A 21307-nucleotide genomic window follows, 5' to 3' on the forward strand; every position below is an offset into this window, starting at 1 on the left:
TATGTTCAGTTAAAACTCCCCGTGGGGGGAATGGATATTCTTTCCACTTGTTTGAAGTTAATATTAATGTTGACATTAATAGTGTTTTTTTATCGAGCGCTGTTTACAATATTTCATTCTAATTTATCATCTCTTTTCTGGCCTTAATTCACTGCTTGCCATGCACACCCCTGACATTTCACAGTGAGTCCAAATTGATGCCCCAGGGGGGGTTAAACTGACCTCATTTAGATGACTTTGAATAGACTCTTTGCACCCAAAATGAAGAAATATTGACCCCTGACTGTTGGGTCAGAATGCTAACACTAGGCCCACCAGCAATGATGGCCTAATTTAGGATGTGAACAATTTATTATCTAATAGTTAAGATTTTCTGTTTGTTGTTTTACTCTGTGTCATGCTAAATTGGCTTTTCGTAACTTTTAACTCTTGGGCTGTGTATTTTGAAATTATTATTCATTTGACATGGAAAAGTACTCTGGTTTTGATTCAGCATATTCTGTTTTTAGAACTTTCTTTAAGTTTATTAGTTTCTCAAAAAATGAAATGTGATTATGTAGAAACATAACTATGCTTAACTATAGTAACTTTGAATAATGAAAGTTGACTGAAACATCCTATTCTGAAACACGATATTATGCAGGTTCTTAAGAATATGAAACATGAACCTCTCTTACTCTAGTATTCACAGCAGTGGATATACATCCAGTGCTGCACACTTTCCAATATTTATGTCAAAAGGGTAATCACTGAACCATGAGGATCTCATCATTTGGTGTTACTACTGTAGTTTAAATATCTTTTCCCAATTACTGTTTTATATAGGTTAAAGTTTATAAGCCATGTCGCACAACAGGAGAGTAAACAGATCAGCTGCATGAAGCTTTTTTATTTTTTTCTTCTTTCTGCTTTATTTGAACACATATTAAATTATGGAGATGGTTGAATTTCATCATCAAATGCAATGGCTTTAGATTTTCTGAATTATTGAAATGCAGAATACATTGTTGTATGGCTGTATTTCCTTCATGGAAAGGGAATGACTATTTAATAAATCTTTTCCTATAATAGTTTACTGCTGATATTTTATTTGCATTTCCTGGATCCACTCCAAGGCTTTGCAGGTTAAAATATCTGTTAAGTGTCGAGTCTGTGCTGTTTACGGGAATATATTGTGTGAATAATTTTGTTTGCTAAATAATAAAATCCATGATTTCATCATCAAGGAAGACGATTCCTGGCATCGTTTTAAACGTGTCTCTGTACGAGTGGTGACCTGTAGCAACAGGACAGGACAAGATATCTTTGTGAGTCCCGTGCCAAAAATCTGAATGACAGATTGAGTTTATTTAAATTAATAAAAATTATATTGAGAACAGCAGGGATCCTGATAGGTAGGCAGTGTTATTAAGTATAAGCTTTTGTGATTGATATAAGCCCTTTAACAATCATAAGCATATTAATGTATACTTGAGACATAGTATATACATAACTATATTAATCCCCATTATTATTAGTTTACTCTTCCTTCGGTATGACTTTTTTTTTCGGTAGGTTAATTAAGTAATGGTACCTTCAAGGCCAATATTCACTTTGTATTATAAAAAGAAACAGTTGGCATCTCTACATGTGGGCGGTTAGGATTTTTTTTTTTCCCTCCTTCTAATCAGTACCATCACAATTAGGGCAGACAATTAGCTGGGTAAGGCCTTGTCTGATTTCTCATGTGGCCTGCAGCATCAGGAGGGCTGATTGCATTTACAAACCTCTTCAGCTTCCCTTTCCGTGGACCCATTCTCATGTTAATGGCTAAAGGACCTGCACATTTTAGCGTACATTGAAATGGGATATTGTATTTTTGCTAGTCCAGCATGGTGCCTCGTTGGAGCTTCGAGGAAAAAAGGGACTGTGGGTGGATTACTGCTGTGAGGAGTAAAAACACCATATAAATTAGGGCCCTGTGACAGACAAGAGACTTGAGTGTGCTGGAAGATGTGATTGGTGGGTTTCCAGTGAGCTGGCATGTCCGGGGATGTCTTTTGCTCTCCGCTGTGTGTGGCTTCTGAATGTGAAGCCAGCAGATCACTGATTAGCGAGTGTTTCATTTAACAAGTACAATGTAATGTCACAGTTTTTTTCTTTTTCAGCACACTCCTGGATTTAATGAGATGCAGATGAAAACTACTTCATCATCTCTAAACAAAACAGATTGTTCAGCATTGGCTGATTTAATACTATAAGTCTCTAGCTCACATTGGTTTAAGTCTTTTTATTTGATTTTGTAAATTCAGGCAGGCAGCAGGACATTGGTTTTCTTGGGTGTTCTAGTCGATGGCTTTTTGATTTTGTGTTTTAATATTAGGGACATTCTACAGCACCTAGTTCGTGAAGTGTAAAGGGGTTCCATTCTCATTAAAGTACTGACATCATAAATAAAACGGCACCATGGCAACCTGTTTCGAAGGTCAGCTGGGAGTAAGGCTTTAATATTATTGGTTTTCAGTTATGGATTTTACCACTTGCTGAATGACTGCAAGCGAGTCTTGCCAGCAAGGGGGAGGTCGGCTTCATATGAATTTAATGATTCAATGCATGGATACTCTGTTATTATGGCAGGCATTCATCTGTTGCATTTCACATTTTATTTGTTTTTTGTCAAGGCAGCATTCACATGGCTAAATTAACTCCTATTTGTGGCAGAAATTGCATTCTGGTCTGTAATTTTTCATTCAAGTACATTTGAGACAAAGGAGGCCTTCCTTATTTCAGTAAGCTATCAGCCCCATTCAGGCAGGAATCACGTATACGCTATCTAAATCTCTGAAGGACCAGGGAGTTCAGCTGGCATCTCACTCCCTCTCTAGTCCTACCTATGCTGGGGCCAGGCTATGATGTCATTAACTCTTAAATGGGGCAGACTGCAGTAGTGCTTAAAATTCTGCTCATGGGCAGACCTTCTGTCTACGTTGCACTCTAATGTTGTGTCCGGGGCAGTCTTTTGCCCTCCACTCATTAAGAAAGGAGATTTACCCGGAGGTTTCAAGTTGGGAGATTGATGGCAGAATTTAAATTTATGGTACCTTTAGGTGTAAAACAACCTATAACATTATCAGGAATCTTTTTCCGTCCTCTTTGCTTTTAGCACAGACATTCAATGCAAGTCTAATATCTATCAATTGTGTGTAGGTTATTGTAAGCTCCCCATCCCACTTGCCCAAATATAGGTCTTCTACTGTTGCATTGTTTTGTTTGTCACTGTTCATGTTTAACAAAAAACAAATCATTTTAGTAAAATGCTTGTCATTCTGTGTGTATTTTAGAGTGATAGGCTCTTTTTCATGTTTCAGACACAGCACATGGTTTCTAATGAGCAGAACAAAATAAAAAGCACTGGAAATCCTGGTAAATTCACATTGAAATTCACATAGGATTTATTTTAATGTCTATTTTCAAAGTCTGTGTTTTGAACCGGCCAAACATTGACAGAAATTCAGTTTGGCTGTCTGCTAGGACCACATCTGTAATTGTAACGTTTCTGGGCAAACCCACCGTGCAAGCAGCAGAATAAATAGCATATTAGAGTGGTTTGATGTGCTCCGGCTTCGAGGATGTACAGTTTGAACAATGAACTGGAATGGTGAAGTCCGTGTCTAACAGTGTTGCCCTGAGAGTGGGATAAAAAATTAATAAAATGACCTCCATCTGCTCACCATATTGTTGGAAATGTTTTTGAAGGCCAAAGCTTTAAATTACCTTTGCTCTGGGGAACCTGAGAGGCATAATTATCTCCAAAAAGTCCTCAGAATGGAAGGAAATTTATCATGCAAAGTAGGCCTCCACAGATGTTCAGTGCTGTAGAGTGTTCTGTGTTGGAGAGCAGGTGTATTACAGGTTTGATTATCTGTGCTTCGTGGTTAAATTCCCCAAACAGGTGTGAAGGGAGAGGAAAACTTGATGAAATAGTGTTTCTCAACATGGTCAGCCAAACGAGAAAGAGAAACATCTCAGGCAATTACACAGCAGCGCCTCGCCCAAGTTGGGATCATTTATTTTTTTATTTGTCTCTAATACGTAGGGAACAGGCTTTCCTGAATAATAAGCAACGCATAGTGGTGCAGCTGGTATTTTTGATAGTAAAAAAAAAAAAATGTATGTATGTGTGTGTATGTATATATGTATGTAATGCAGAAATCAGCAGCCAAGATTTAAATGTAGTCCCAGTTAATACATGTGTTTTTCTGAGGGGTAAGTCACCACCACACCACATGTGTTCAGCAGGAAGCCCCAGGGGTAGCAATCACTTTACAGGGTAACACACATGCATGCCCCGTGGTGGTCTCAGCTAGACACTATATAATTGTTTATAGTATATAAATTAGATAGAAACACAACAGTAAAATAGTATTAACAACACTAGCTAAACCATACATTTTGATTCCAGAATGTTTAATTTAACATTTATCTAGATAGTTAGTGTTACTTTTAACAACAACATTCTTATTATTATCATTATATAATAATCAATTATTTAGGTAAGTTTGGCTAGTATTAGTTATTAGCAGACAACGGGCCAGATTAAATCAAAACTTTGACCCACCCGCTAATAGAAAACTACAAACCTGTACATCATAGCGGTTACATTTATAATTAGAAGAAAATGGCATCTTGATAAAAATGCAGCCGCAACTGAGTACAGTTCTGTAGTTTTCTATTAGCAGGTGGGTCAAAGTTTTGATTTAATCCCAGCCCACGTCAACCAGAGCTATTTACAGCTGTTACAATATAGATCCATTTAAAACAAAAGTAATCAGTTAAATAGATATGGTTTAACATGTAGTTTACCTTTGCTGTCTAGTAGCAATTTAATTTACTATGCAACTAAAAACAGATATGTCTCAATTACATTTTCAATGTGGAAATGACTGGACAGACTTTAACTGGAAGCCCATAATTTTTGCCATCTTAAGAGGGAAAAAGACACACCTAGAAGGCCTCCCTGCTGTCTACTTCACTCAGCACCTCTTCAGCAAAGTGTTGTGTGAATGTGAGGTCAACGAGGGGAGACCCACAGGCAACCTCTGGAGGCAGATGCTGCCCCTCAGAAACAGTCCTGTGTAATGAGGCCTTAGATGTGATTTCCATTGAGGATTTTCAGAAAATACACATGTTGAAATACATTTCCATTGTGGATCTAAACACCCTGAAGATGTGGAGTAGCTTTCTTTTTCTCTGAGCTCATCCTCCAAAATTAACCAACTGTAAAGTAGTGTAATATGAGTTAGATTGCAGGACGACTTCATCTTTCAGACAGTCATTTAAATAAATCCATTCTTCTCTTCTTATCTATTTGAAATGTTTATGAGGGAAATCAAATAGATCTTCCTTTGACTGAAACTTTGTTAGGCTAAATGTTAAAAATAAAAAATACTAGGACACTATGGATTGTTTTTATTAATAGTTATTACCATTTAGTGATTGTGGATTCTGTTCTTAAAACAGGTTAAGAAAATAAAACAACAGTACAGATGCAAACAAACAAGAAAATGGTGCATCTGTCACACTGTTTATGTCTTTGATTCGTGAATTAGCTGGACCGGGCAAGATAAATGGCAGTAATTAACCCTTTCAATCTTAATGATGAATGCAGGGGGAATTTGTTTCCCAGTTTTTAGCTGCTCTGTTCACTTCTCTTGTGGATACCCCAAAAGAAAAACAGCTCTAGGTTTTTTTCCTCATTAGTCACCTTTCAGGTCAGGCTGTCCTGACCTCTTCATAGACTGCAAATCTGAAAAACAAGACATGTGGCAGTAAGGTCACGACGCTGAATTCCCTATGATAAAGAAGCCTTTTCTTTGTGAAAAAGGGGTACTGGCTAATACAAGTCTTGGGACCGCATTCCAGTCTGAACTAGAATTAGCTCTCACAGCTTAGAGGGGGCAGACATATGTGAAGCATATGCTGACATTTCGGACAGAGTTGAGGAACCACAGACTGTGTAAGTACCGTCAAAATGTTGTACAGCTTTACTAGAAGAAGAAAAAAACAACACTATAGGATTACAGTTATTACCTGTACAGGGACACTATTAAGTTTTACTATTTACATCTGTAACTAATATTCAGAGCCTCTGGGAGCACAAGTCTGAAGCTTTGTGGGATACCTATTTAGTGATAAAAGGGTCTGGTTGAATCTGTAATGATTTAAATGTTTATTAAAAAAATTATCTATATATATATATATATATATATATATATATATATATATATATATATATATATATATATATATATATATATATATATATTCAATAATAATAATAATAATAATAATAATATATCCAGGAATTAACCAAAAGGTGTAAGGATTTCATAGTAGTGTTGAAAAAGCTTTAATATGCTTGTGGTTTTCTTCAGTTTATCAGCTATGGTAGCCTCATGTAATAGATGGGGCAGAGTAGGTACATGCTTTCTTTCCATTATCAGTAGGGAAAGATATATGGATTATTTTCACTGATTATCACTCCCAGGTTACACTGCATGAAGGGAACATGTCTTACCTGCCTAATATGCTGCAGCTACTTGTGTCGAGGGTTCTGTCGGGACTGTAGAATTAGATTTTCACAGTCCTTGAATGCCAAGACCACTGCAAAATCCATTTGTACAGCATTATAGTCTCCTGGAGCATTAGAGGCAGAAAAAAAACTAATATAGATGTGTGGGAACAGGTGAAAGGGCCAAGTACAAAGCTTCTTGCTTACCCTACAGTATGTTGACATCCCGCACAGCAAGGAAATGCCCCCTGCTCACCTGCTCACTTTATCATCTGCACATCTTGGCACAATTGTGCCACCTCAGTTTTGCAGACTCCTCAATGGCTTTACTACAGGGACCAAGGTAGAATAAAGTAATGAAAGTTCAGGACTTGATATCTGTATTTACTTGAAATTGTACTTCATATGGGAAAAGTAAAATAGTGGAAAAAGGTAAGGAAACAAAGATCTTGCTGCAAGTGTGACACTTCTCCTGGTATGTGTTGTTTTATACAATATCAAAAGGTATGTGTTATGAGCATTATTATTTAGTATTTTTGTAATTGATAATAAAGTATGAAACATAACTTGCAACTAATTTGTTTTAATGTTTCTATTGAAAGTAATTTATTTAAAGTTTTTTGACTACCCTTATTTTTATTAAGGCTGCTACTGTCTTGAAGATGCACATTTTTCAATCGCATGACTACATTCAGAGCGCGTGAGGAAACCGATCATGTGAGGTATCACTCTGTCAGAGTTATGAAATATGACTCAAATGACTTTGGGTCTTGCTTGATAAAAACAGATCTGATGTATTCTTCTCAATACTTGAGAGTATGATGGCTTAAAGTATTAAGGCTTTATTCAAGCATTGATTTTCTGATATCACTGATAAAACCTTACAGTATAATCTTGAGGATATAAACGAAAAGAACTAGAGCAATCCTATGCTATTAGTCAAACCTATTTAAGTCTTTAAACATGTAACCTGCTAGTAGTAACTCTGGTGACCTTGTGTGAAATGCTGTTATTACCAATAGAAAATAATCTCCTAGCTGTTTAGTTTGCAAACTACAGATTAGGCCAGAATAAACGATTAAAGCCTTGTGTCTTGCGATGTACTTACCCAAATCAAATTTTAAATGATTCAGATTTTAAAGACGTGCTTGATAATGAACTGTATGGTATGAAATTCTGAAGCAGACATTACCCGTATTGGATGGATATTATATTTCATGTCACAAATTCTGAGGTTCACCTTTGTGAGTTTAACGGAGTGAGAGAGGGCTGGGCGATATGGCCAAAATACAGTATCGCGGTATTTTCCACTTTTTTTTTTTTACGGTATTACGGTATTTTTTAATGGACATTTTATACTGTTTATAAAGCAAAAATAACATAACAATGACAACTGACATTGATTTACGTTTCCTGTTCTGTGTCAGTTGTCTTGAAACCAAATCATGTCCACACTATGGACAGCGCACGGGACAGATTCACTGGGGTCACTGTGCTGTGAAGTTTCAGCCGCACTGCTCTCCTCTATCTCGTCTTCATTGATCACGTTTGTTTGTTCATGTCAACACGCAATGCACATGTTATGTATTTTCGATATCTTGCTGAGGCGCATTCATCCCAGAACAAGGGTCGCGTTGGAGAAGCGCAGATCTGCGCAGAGACTCACAGATGCGCGTTACTGCAGTGTTTCTGCGTGACGCCACTAAGACCCAGCCACAGAAATCTGCGCAGACTCGCACAGCGCAGCGCAGATCTGAGAAGCTGCTGCGGGAGGCGATTGTGCAGAAATCAAGAGGGACGTGTTGAGATGAATGAAAACTACTACAGCCCCCTTGTTAGCGGAGGCCAATGTCAACTTCCATTACACAGTGAAGCTGCGAACAGCCCTGTCAAAACCATAGAGAGAGAATTCTAGATCGACACTTGTCAATGCTTTATTAAATAATTACATTAATTACATTAATTTTAATTGAATGTAAATCTATGATGCACAATAATTAAGTTGTTACTTAAATGATTGGCACTTCTATTTTTTAAAATAACTAAAATATCAAAATAAATCATCCAATTACATCGATTTCTGCAGGGTTTGTGAAGAAAGGTGGTCGCATACTTTGTAGCGCAGACAGGATCCAACCGATCCCATTGGTGGAGCTGTGCAGATCTGCGCAGATCTGTGGAAATGTGCGCTACACGAACACTATCGGCGTTTTTTGATCAGATGCCTCTCGGGTCAGACAGCGCAGTCTCAAGCAGCCGCGCACAAGTTCAGGGATACGCGAACACCATCCCGTTTACTGGTAGCTCAATGCTATGACTCAATCACACAGTAAATAGTAAATTATTCAAAACTTTAAAATACCGATATGAAGGTATAGTAAAAGTCCAAACCGGTCCGTAAATGAATACCGTTATATCGTTTTTTACGGTATACCACCCAGCCCTAGTCAGAGATACAGGTTCCACAAATACATGTCCTATTTTTTAGTCTCCAAGCATTTAACATAATAAAGAGTAAATCACACATTTTCAGTGTTTCATAATCTCTTTAATGTTACTACGTCAATTACAATACACATGGCCTTAGTGTCACATGTTTAAATAATGCATTGAATTGAGCTTGACAAAACTTTTTTTCTAAGTGAACAGGTACAGCTATTGTGTGCCAGTAGTCCTCGTTAAGGATAAAGACTGTTCTGCTCTGCAGTTTACATGCGTCTGACACTTGTTTTCTTTAAGCAAAGTATGATTAGGCTATGTATCTCAATCATATTCAAGCTGTAGTTTCACAGTGAGAGCCAGCGGTGCTGGGGCTACAGGTGCACGGGACAAGAGGCAGACAGAAAATTCACATCTCTTTCTCCTGCAAGTGTGATAGGTTAGCTCTCGCTGCTGTATAACAGTAATTTGGAGGCTGATGAACTCCATTCAGCATGGGGAGCGATCCTACTCAGCTGTGTAATTGTAATGGAAATGGGCCAATCAAGACAGAGTGTTGCGGGCAACCTTTCGGGAGAGCTGTTCCAGCACACTGGGCAAAAAAGAGGAGGGTTGCAAATAATGGGTGCCTCACTCTTCTGCTCCTTTGGGTTATAATCAACTGGTAATAAATGTCTAAACTTGGGTAGCAAGGGCTGCTGATTACAGAGCAGCTTCTAGCTATCGGTGTGTTTTGACCTCAAGCTCATTCTGAACAGCTGTAGCATAACAAAGACATGTAATTATCATAATTTGACAATTAGCCTGCCATCTATTTCCAGTTTTTAATTAACCCATATAAATTATAAGAGAATAAAAGACTTCCTCACAGTGCAAAAAAAAACTTTTCAGCAAGCGGCAGGTACTGAGGTGTACTGAGGAACAGCAGCCTTTTCAGATGTCATAGGCAACTTGGCCTGTTAAAGACAAAAAGGATCGAATGAGAGGAAGAAGGACTTTGGTTCTCGTCTGATTACTGCGTACTTAATTATCGTAAAAGTCATTCCTAGTCTTTTCTACAACAGAGTAACAGTTTACTTTTGTTGTTATTTTAAAATGTTACTATGAATTCAGGAAAGGATTACAAAAGACTTTCATATTTTAATGGATTTATACTGCCTTCCAATTACTTAACAACCCATATCACCTTCTAATCTAATAAGACTTATTTTGGCCACATTTGCTGTATTGTCCATCAGAACTTTTTTGCCCTGGGGAAAATATCTTAATTAGACACTTCTGGATGATGCTTATGATTATTATTGTTGCCATGTTGTTGTTTTTTTCTGTACCATTTTAAGACATAGCTATGTATGTATGTATGTATGTATGTATTTATGTATTTATTTATTAGCAGATGCCCTTGTCCATGGATCCTTATACTAGGATACCATATATACCAGTTTCTATGTATTATTTATAACAGCCTGACAAAATACAACTTAAAATGTATGTATTTAAAGAAAAGAAAAAGTCAAGCTGCCTACAATCCAAAGTGCACTCTGGTTGAACAGCAACTTCTCGCCATTGTCTTAAGTGACTGGGAGACGCAGATAACCGGAGGCAGCCACTAAACTCCTGTGATGTCTTACAGGAAGGAGATGCTTGTTGACATTGTGAGATATGTTGAAGTAGAAGAACTAAATATGGCTGTGAGGGAAACTAGATGCTGAACACATCCATGTACAATGAGATGGGAAAGGAAAGACTTGAGGTTACACAACCACAGCATGATTTCTCCCCTACTCCTTTGTGGAAGTAGTCTCACTGAAGAGAGAAAACAATCTCACATATCAGACTCAATTTGTGGTTTTTGTGTCAGCACTGGTCTGGCATATCAGCAGTTCTTAACCCCCCCCTCTTGTGCAGTTGCCAAACCACCTTTTGAACTGGTGAAACAAAAAATCGACTGATGTAAAACCAAGCTTTTGTAGTGTTCCAGCTACCCTCCTCTAGCCATTTAATTTGTAGCCTGGACCATGATCCTGTGACAGATATATAACATGGGTCAAAATTAAATTACATGTTTATGTGTTGAACTTTTTACCAGGATAAATTGTACTAAATAAGCCATTACTGACACTTCACTTTGGTTGTACAGCTTATCATATATTTACTCCTGAAGAATCTGTTAAATGTTATAAAGAAGTGTTTCAATTGATGCATTTTCTGTTTACTAGATTACACATGTGACAATTTTGCATTATTTCAATGCTAGGGACCCAATTTCTGACTCATTTATTTTAATCTCACAAATTCTTCTTAAAGAAGGATTAAGTTCAGTATTCCATCACACATAAATACAAATTTGGTAAATGCATAATACATCTGCAGCTCAGGCATTTGCACAAATGTGTTTTTGGTTGCATCTCATTTTCTCTAAACACCAGATTGTGATCACACAGACACACACGCACACACACACACACATACATGCACACACATACATTTTCTTAGCCAGAAAAGATGGTCACAAATACTTGGCAACTATTGTACCACAATCTTACAATTTATGTCCTCTTAATGAGCCATTCCAGACACGATATAATTCTTTAGAGTGAGTCGTGTAAGAGGCCTCCTCCCTTGTATGTCAAAGAATCTCTTTGTCACTAAAAACAGCTGTGCCGCTGTCTAAAGCCAGCTTTCTCAGCTGGCTCTCATTCAGGCCTGTCAGGTTAAGCAGAGTGCTGATAATTAATATTGCCGAGACCCTTTTTATCATAATCTACAGGGTGTTTCATGTCTCTGTTTACTTTGGCAAAAGAGTGAAACTACTTTTCAAAAGTGTAAAGACATACAATAAGTGACTAGCTGGCTTCTTAATGGCATACTACCTGAATTATCCCAAAAAATTAGGGATGTAAAAGTGTTTTAAAATATCATATGTTTACCTTAAAAATATGTTATTTTTGTAGCAGAGCCAAGCTTTGCTCAGAGTTTATTCTTATTGCTTGCAAGGCTGTGGGAAGTTTTTAAGAATGTTTATAATACATTTATGAGTCACAGAATACATAAAGGGTTTGTTGACCAGCAAGAGAAGACTTTAGGAAAATGACGCCAGACTTCTAGCAATGCAAAATCTTAAATTGTCTCTCTTTCCTTTAAATATTTAAATATGTATGCATGTATCTTAAAGGTAATCTATTGTGTTGAATTGTCTGACAAACCATGTATTCAACCATGTTTATTATTATGACAATTTAAAGATGTGTCACAGTAAGGATTCTGGCACCAGACAGAGGCATATTTCCGCAGTCACAAATTCTTTTAACTGTGGTTGATCAACATCTGGAATGGTTTGGACACAAATATAGAATTCTTTTACGGTTTCGTATACCCAACCCTCTGTACCAAAACCAAATCTTAAGTTCTTATTATGACAATGACTTCACATTTTTAAATTTCCTAAAAGGATAGCATGAGTTGACATACATTGTAACATATGTACAGAACATAAAAAATTAAAACCTCTATCCACCCATTTGAATACATAATACACATGCATGTGTTAAACTTAAGTGTATGATGTCTTTCGTAAGTCTTCTGCAGGCACAGATGTCATTTTAATGGCTGACACAAATGTATTTATTTGAAATGGATAGTCTTGAAAATTGCTTTTTAAATAATAAAAAAAAAAACATGAATTTTATTATACAGTAAAAACGTATTGACCTTTTTTTTTCACTATTTTTTCACAGGTTCCAGAGAGGAGACTACCACATTGATGTGTGTATAAATGACTACTTGGATGTGTTTTGCCCTCATTATGAAGACACAGTGCCGGAAGACAAAACAGAGCGATATGTTCTCTACATGGTGAACTACGATGGATACAGTACGTGTGATCACACCGCCAAAGGCTTCAAGAGATGGGAGTGCAACCGCCCTCACTCCCCCAATGGACCACTCAAGTTCTCTGAAAAGTTCCAGCTTTTTACACCCTTTTCCTTGGGATTTGAATTCCGACCAGGCAGAGAATATTACTATATCTGTAAGTATATTTTATTCATGGTTGCGTTAACCTCTCTGCAGTAGGGCTATTAATATGAGTTAAGTTTTTATATTACCATTTTAGATGTAGCCTTTTGAGACAGGTTAGGACCAAGAACAATTGTGGTCAAAATGACCTGGTTATTGAACAACCTTGGCGTAGAGGCTTGAAAATAGTTTTGGGTTTCATAATGTCTTAGATATTTGGTGTTGATGTTTTTAATAACTGTTTAAACCAGCCAACCGTGAGTCACAGTCAAAGTAAAAAGATAAAATACATAGTGATATTTCGGGCATTTTGTCATGAAATGAGAATATCACTCACCTTTTTCGTAAATTTTTATAATATAAAAAATCTAAACTTAAAATATGAATGAAGTGCTGTCTTCAGGCTTGCCAAAAAATGGTTGTGTGCATGCCTTACATTTTAATATTAAACCTGGGTGAACTTGATAACTAGATACTTTACATTTTTTATTTTTTATTTAAAATAATGAATATGTGGTAAGCTGGGTTAATACATTTCTAAGAATGAAGCATATAACATTTAATATTAAACAAGCACAGGTATAAAGATGCAGGAACTACTCTGCTCTGCCCTCAGTGGTAGTGGTTAGACCTAGAGTAGCACACCTGTATTGAAGATTGAAGGAGAAATCTGATTTCATCCCCTTCAGCCAACACTATCATTTTACCCATTAGTGTGTATTTAACACTGAATTATGTTGTTTAGCTCATGTGGTGTGGAGGTTTACCTCACAAGGGATGGATGGATCTCTTAGTAGTTTACTTTCACCTTGTTCAGCTGGGGAATATGATTTGAAAACCTCACCATTAACCTTTCCGACCAAGATCTGATCAGCATAAACTCTGCTATTTCTTTGACAGCCGTGTTTCACTCTACACTAGGCCCTTCGATAGAAATCTCACTTCTGATAACCAGTTCGTAAACATCTCCTGAGGGCTTTGGAAGGAAATCAAAGTGTTGCCAGAGCTGAATGGGAGCTTGCTTTGTGGTAACGTGGGGCACACAAGGAAGGTGACCTTTTAGATATTGCAGCCTGCAGGTGTAGTGGCGAGAAAATATAGCGGTTGAGTCGGAAATAATTCAGAACCAGCCCCACTGAGAGTTTCACACCCAGCTATGGGAGAGCAAGATGAATTACAGATCCATGTCATTACAAATACCTCTTAACTTACTTTCTATCTTAGCCCTATACTTAGAGAAAGAAAATACATAAATAAAAGTGATTGATCAGAGAATAAATCAACTTTAATTCCAGATTTATTTTCTAATGGGGAAGCTTTTTGAATTTTAAGAAACCAAAGTGGCCTAAAATGAGTCTGTACATAACTAGAATAAAAAGTTTCTCTGTCTTTCAACCTCCACCCAATGGCATAGTTCAAGGAAATTTAAGTAATTAAAGTAGTTTTATACCCTCTACATTTTCTTGTTAATTAATTTTGTACTTGCCCGACACTCTGGAATATATGTTTTGTAATTATCTTCTACAGCTGTACAGCTGAAGTTGTTGACTTAGCTTTTTTAATGAGAGCACTGATTGGTCTAGAGCACTGTTTCTAAACCCTGTAAAGCTCAAGGTACACCTACCTAACCTTAAAATTGCATGGCACCCTAGCTCCTCCTGCCCACTCTACCTTTTAACTTGAAAACTAAAAACATAACTTTCAGTGCAAGCCCTCAGCTTGTCATGATGCACAGACTCATTTGATTCTGATGAATTAGAAATGTTTATTCCGTTATTATTTCAGTTTTTCTTGCGTGTTTTCTCATGTGTTCAGAACTTCAGTGGCACAAACACTGGTCTAGAGGCCTAATGGTTAAGCTTCACATTTTACTGCATCCGTTCTAGAATGTCTATAATTGTAATTAGTAATTAGCTAGAAGTTGCTGCATCGATTGCTCAGTTATACTTTAGCTCAGTGTCTATCTTTATTGACACATTGAGGTTTTAAACTGAAAAGCAAATTAGTCAAGTTATTCTAATTCCCATACAATTTTGCAAGACCCTGGCGATGATTTTCTGAGGCATATACATTAAACTGTTTGTTTTTTATAAATATCTATAATCAAATGCCATGTATGCTCATGCAGCTGCTTAACAAAATAAAATAAAAAATGAAAGGCTGATGAATAATTTACAAATCCTTTAAAGAATTAACACATTGGGAAATTGTATTTATACTCTTCCAATGTATAACCACTACAAAATAGATCTGTTTTCAATTATTTATTCAACTGACTCTCAAACATTTAACTTGCATGGAACTGTCAAACAATCCACTGTTTAGGCAATACGGGAATAAATCCAATGGTTTTCAACAGAAGTCTGGAAACTTTGTTGTAAGTTAGATAAAAAGCTCACATTTACAGCCAGAAATACTGATTTATATTACAAACAGGGCTACAGCTAAGTAGTGTCACATTTTATGGAATATGCTCTAAGTGACTTGTTAAACTTTTTTTAATCAAATAAATATGCATTTGGCACTGTTAATTCTATTTAACTTGAATGTGCTTATTAAAAACACAAAACATCCATTTGAAGCACAATTTGAGTTGTCTTGTTGAGATACTAGTGACTTGCTGTCAACATATCATCAGCATTGAGAATATTTTCTGGGAAAATGATAGCGTTGATTACTCTCGGAAGTGATATTGACTCTGATTCCATGTTTTAGGACAATAACGGGAGTATCACGCTGAGCAAAGTGACAGGTATTCACCAACTGTCTTCCTGCAGTGATTAGACCGGAGCTATGAATGCCTTTATGTATTTGATCTATACAATATTTTTTCAAACCTCTTATCTTTCAACCTATCTTGAAAAGCATTTGTGTTGTCTGTTGTGAAGAATTATTAATACCTTTTCAAACAGGGACATTTTCTGTTACATGGTATCTCTGGGAAGGGTTAGCAGCAGTCAATGGTATATGGTATACGCATGTGAGTGACATTTAAAGGGGTAATGTATTTTAGAAGGGCTCTAAAATTGCTATATGGAAACGGATATTAGCGTGTGCACTCAGGTGCCAGAGAGTAAGTACTTCGATGTGTAAAATAGTTCGTTGAAAAGCCCCGATTAGAGATTTTTGAACCTTGACCTTCTGCATAATTTGTCTGACTGTCTACCATCTTGTTCGATTTATATGTGAGAATTAAATATCAAAAAATTTACTTGATGGATTTAGTCATATTGAGTAATTTTGTTTCTTTATAAAAGCATGCTGATTAAATTTATACAAGGTCCATGCCAATTCTGGCTAAGTGGAAGCCTTCTGTTTCTTTTCCTACCCTTTTACAGTTTTATGAAGAGCCATTACTGAAAGTAATCAAGGCACAGATAACACAGATAAATGGATCCTTGTGTAAAGTGTGAAAGAACATAATGAAATACTAGAAAACCAGCCTTTATACCCTTTTACCTTTTACTGTGGGGTTTTGTAAGCAACCGTAATAAATGCCTGCAATCGCATGCTGTCAAAGACTGTTCTGGCATTAGTAGGAATGCACTTCAAGATCAATCTAGTTTTCGCCTCGACTTTCTCTTGATAAGACTAGAGATTGCAAACTAAATAAATGTAATAAACAAGAACCTCTTTAAAACTAGGTCAGAGTGTATTCATTTGGGATTGACAATAAACCCTGGTTGATGAGAATATATCTACATATCATACATACAGCAGACACTTTTTTTTTTTTCTGAACTTTTTTTAAAATAAATTCTATAGGCCTACTTTTGTAATATCTTTAAACGTATTTCCTTTATAGACAGTAATTGTGTATAAGAGGCAACTGGATACATTGGGCTATATTCTGTATTTCATAAAATATTGTTCTTCTCTATTCAAAACAGCATGTGCATTTGTAAAAAAAAAAAAAAAAAAAAAAAAAAAACGGATATAGAATTCTTTAATGTCTGCTCATTCTGACATACAATATCTAACCTTGAACAGCATGTAAACAAAAAAGCCCTTGCTCAAAGCATGGGTTGCTTCCTTCTTCGAGTTTCCGTGGGATGTTATATCGTTTTAAAATATGGTATCATGTTGCACTTCTAATGGTACTCTGCTTCACTAGCCAAGGTTCTGTGGAGATTAATGTCATCAGGTTTTTTGTCTCCTAGAAAAGGGGAATTTCCTTGTTTTTCTTTGTTCTTTCTTCAGATAAGAAATTAATATAAAGTGCACGCTGTTGAAAGTGTTGCTGTTATTTCTGTAACGGCTTTCTTCAATTATTCTGTTTTATGAAAGCGTACATTGGCGTATGTATTCCTGGCTGAGCTGAGGACACAATGCTAGTGATGAAAAAGTGACAGAAACAAAGAAGCGTTTAATTATGTAGACACACAAACAGGATAGAACAACCCTAGCTCAATATCCTGTGGCAAAAGCAAAAGCCATAAACCTGGGATCTCAGGGAAAGAAAACATGCATTATGCACTGAAATATCAATCAGTATGACTTCCTTTTAAAAATGAATATTTTACCAACTTTCATATATTTACAGTGAGGGAAAAAAGTATTTGATCCCCTGCTGATTTTGTACGTTTGCCCACTGACAAAGAAATGATCAGTCTATAATTTTAATGGTAGGTGTATTTTAACAGTGAGAGACAGAATAACAACAAAAAAATCCAGAAAAACGCATTTCAAAAAAGTTATAAATTGATTTGCATGTTAATGAGGGAAATAATATTTGACCCCTATCAATCCGCAAAATTTCTGGCTCCCAGGTATCTTTTATACAGGTAATGAGCTGAGATTAGGAGCACTCTCTTAAAGGGAGCGCTCCTAATCTCCGCTCGTTACCTGTATAAAAGACACCTGTCCACAGAAGCAATCAATCAATCAGATTCCAAACTCTCCACCATGGCCAAGACCAAAGAGCTGTCCAAGGATGTCAGGGACAAGATTGTAGACCTACACAAGGCTGGAATGGGCTACAAGACCATCGCCAAGCAGCTTGGTGAGAAGGTGTCAACAGTTGGTGCGATTATTCGCAAATGGAAGAAACACAAAATAACTGTCAGTCTCCCTCGGTCTGGGGCTCCATGCAAGATCTCACCTCGTGGAGTTTCAATGATCATGAGAACGGTGAGGAATCAGCCCAGAACTACACGGGAAGGACTGAAATCCTGCAGCGCCCGCAAGGTCCCCCTGCTCAAGAAAGCACATGTACAGGCCCGTCTGAAGTTTGCCAATGAACATCTGAATGATTCAGAGGAGAACTGGGTGAAAGTGTTGTGGTCAGATGAGGCCAAAATCGAGCTCTTTGGCATCAACTCAACTTGCCGTGTTTGGAGGAGGAGGAATGACCCCAACACCACCATCCCCACCGTCAAACATGGAGGTGGAAACATTATACTTTGGGGGTGTTTTTCTGCTAAGGGGACAGGACAACTGCACCGCATCAAAGGGACGATGGACGGGGCCATGTACCGTCAAATCTTGGGTGAGAACCTCCTTCCCTCAGCCAGGGCATTGAAAATGGGTCGTGGATGGGTATTCCAGCATGAAAATGACGCAAAACACACAGCCAAGGCAACAAAGGAGTGGCTCAAGAAGAAGCACATTAAGGTCCTGGAGTGGCCTAGCCAGTCTCCAGACCTTAATCCCATAGAAAACCTGTGGAGGGAGCTGAAGGTTCGAGTTGCCAAACGTCAGCCTCCAAACCTTAATGACTTGGAGAGGATCTGCAAAGAGGAGTGGGACAAAATCCCTCCTGAGATGTGTGCAAACCTGGTGGCCAACTACAAGAAACATCTGACCTCTGTGATTGCCAACAAGGGTTTTACCACCAAGTACTAAGTCGAAGGGGTCAAATACTTATTTCCCTCATTAACATGCAAATCAATTTATAACTTTTTTGAAATGCATTTTTCTGGATTTTTTTGTTGTTATTCTGTCTCTCACTGTTAAAATACACCTACCATTAAAATTATAGACTGATCATTTCTTTGTCAGTGGGCAAACGTACAAAATCAGCAGGGGATCAAATACTTTTTTCCCTCACTGTATCCAGCTGACAGAAAAAAATGTTGAGTTTGAAAGCTGCTCAACCTAGTTATATAAAGCCATCAGAAATTAAAATAACTTCCCTAGTCATTGTAGTAAGACATCACAGAAGTTACTTTAAAAAAAAAAAATCACAGCAATAGGAAGTTTTTTTTTCTTTTATTATTTTATTATATATAAATAAATAAAACTCCAGATGAATAAAATGGATTTTTAAGATACTTATTGCTGTACTTGAAAAATATAAACAGTATTAATTTGATCCCAGTGTGAAAGTACTGATTTATGGACTAAACAGAGCTATTGGTTCTTTTGTACTGTCGTGAAGCTCTGCAAGCCGTAAAGACTGTCATGTAATGTCATATTCCACGCTGAGATGAATTACACCAGGTAAATGCTGAACTAGAGCCAAATATCATGTTTCAGCTCTTGCACTCCCAAGGAATTCCAGGATGTTAAAAAATGTTGAAGCCTGCTAAGGAACTTTCAACAGGTCTTGTTAGACTAACCTAATCAGCCTATTCGTTTTCAAATAGCATTTATATATATATATATAGGGGAGGGGAGGGGAGAGAGGAAAAAAAACAACAGGATATTAACAGTTCCTTTGGTTCTCTTAACTTTTTATAACCGCTACTGACAGAAAAATATTATTATTGCCTTTAGATAAACATTAAGTGTTCTAACTATTCTTTAAGGGAAACTGTTCCAGTTCAGCGTGAGATGTCACTGTGAGGTTGATTTGTCGTCTTTTTGATAAAATTATATGGAAGAGACAAAAGCCTGGTGTAATTCATTCAAACAGCAGAAACAGGTTAATCAACAAAGGCGAGCACAGGATGAAATCAAATTGAGGCTATATTTCTTCATTTTTTGGCAGTCTTGGCTTTCAGCCTGAAAAGGCAGATTGTCCATCTAGCCGATGAGGCAGTGCATGCGGTATGATTTCTTATCTGGCCAACATTTTTTTTGTTTCCTTTTCTGTGGAAGAGTGCAGATGCAAAATGTACTGCCCCCAGGAAAATGCAGGAAGCCATTTAATATTCTGCACATCTGCAAGCAATTCGGAGGAATACTGTATTAGCTGTCTATGAATAATGGCCAAGAGTGTGTGTGGAGCTGACAGGAATTGTTAAAAAAGGGGTGAAAAGGGTTAGGGTGAAGGCCTGTGGGTCGGAGAGCAATATGCATTAGACGGCTTAAGTGAACTTCAGATTCCAAAATGCTTAAGGCAGCATATTTTTCTAATATAGTGAATCTGAGGTCTGATTTTAATCAAACATGTTGGAAATCCAATATCAGGAGGGCTCTTCATGAGCAAAAAAAAAAAAAAAAAACCTGTCTTATTTTCTGTGAAATGGAATTGTGATCGTCTTGACTGAGAATGGGAAGTCTGTACTTTACTGTGCTGTCTGGGATAAGCTAGGCTTAAAATCAGGAATGTGTTAACTGGTTGGATTTATGCTGATCGGCCATTTAACGTGTCTGTATCGGGGACATTGCATTTCTGTCCGTAATTCGGTGATATGCTGTCTTTTTGGTATTGATTAAATTACTAGTGAAGACAACATCAGCAAAAAGAACTTATGCATTATTAAAGCATATTGTTTCCACTGAATAAATAAACGATAATGATTATAACCAGCAGTCAAAAGATATTAGCTGATAACTTGTATAATACCACTATTTTGCCTCCCAATGACATATAATCCTGTGCAGACTTATGTCTGGGTCACGCTGCCTTAAGTCACACTGCCTTCCCCACTCATGTGTCACCGTTACATTAAATGTCTCTCATCTCGGGCTCTCGTCCAGATTGCATGCTAGAGCCATTCAAATGCTGGGTCAAATGACTCCCCAGGGACCTGTACTGACTCGCATGAGACAAACTCATAGAATAGCTGCTAATAGCAGGCATGAGAATCTGCAAGTCTGAGTAAAGATTAAAAATAAATAAAAGTGCTTGTACAGTACATTCACCTGCCAACCGCTGCTTAAAAAGTGAGGTCAGTGATTTGATACTTGTTGATTTGAGAATATTCAAATAAGTGCTTATGACATACAACCCTGGACGTGCACACTGGTGCCCTGTTTCATTATGTCACTGATATTAAACAACCAAAAAAAAACTTTTCTAGTACCACCATTAGATTCCGCCTCATACTGTAGAATCCTGTTAGTAATGGAAATTTCATGAGTTTGAGAAGAAAGTGATATTTTATCAGTAGACAAATATAATAATTAAAAATA

General features: G+C 37.1%; 1 protein-coding gene across 2 annotated transcripts in view; it reads left to right on the top strand.

Moving 5' to 3' along the window:
* efna5b (ephrin-A5b) overlaps positions 1–21307 on the top strand; it is a 103723-nt gene that overhangs the window by 71709 nt on the left and 10707 nt on the right. For both annotated transcript variants that reach the window (XM_066711243.1, XM_066711241.1), the window contains exon 2: positions 12727–13019. In XM_066711243.1, coding sequence (XP_066567340.1) covers positions 12727–13019 — 293 coding nt within the window. The remainder of the gene's footprint in view (positions 1–12726; positions 13020–21307) is intronic.

The sequence above is a fragment of the Amia ocellicauda genome, chromosome 8 (genome assembly GCF_036373705.1).
Source record: "Amia ocellicauda isolate fAmiCal2 chromosome 8, fAmiCal2.hap1, whole genome shotgun sequence".
Classification (NCBI taxonomy): Eukaryota; Metazoa; Chordata; class Actinopteri; order Amiiformes; family Amiidae; genus Amia; species Amia ocellicauda.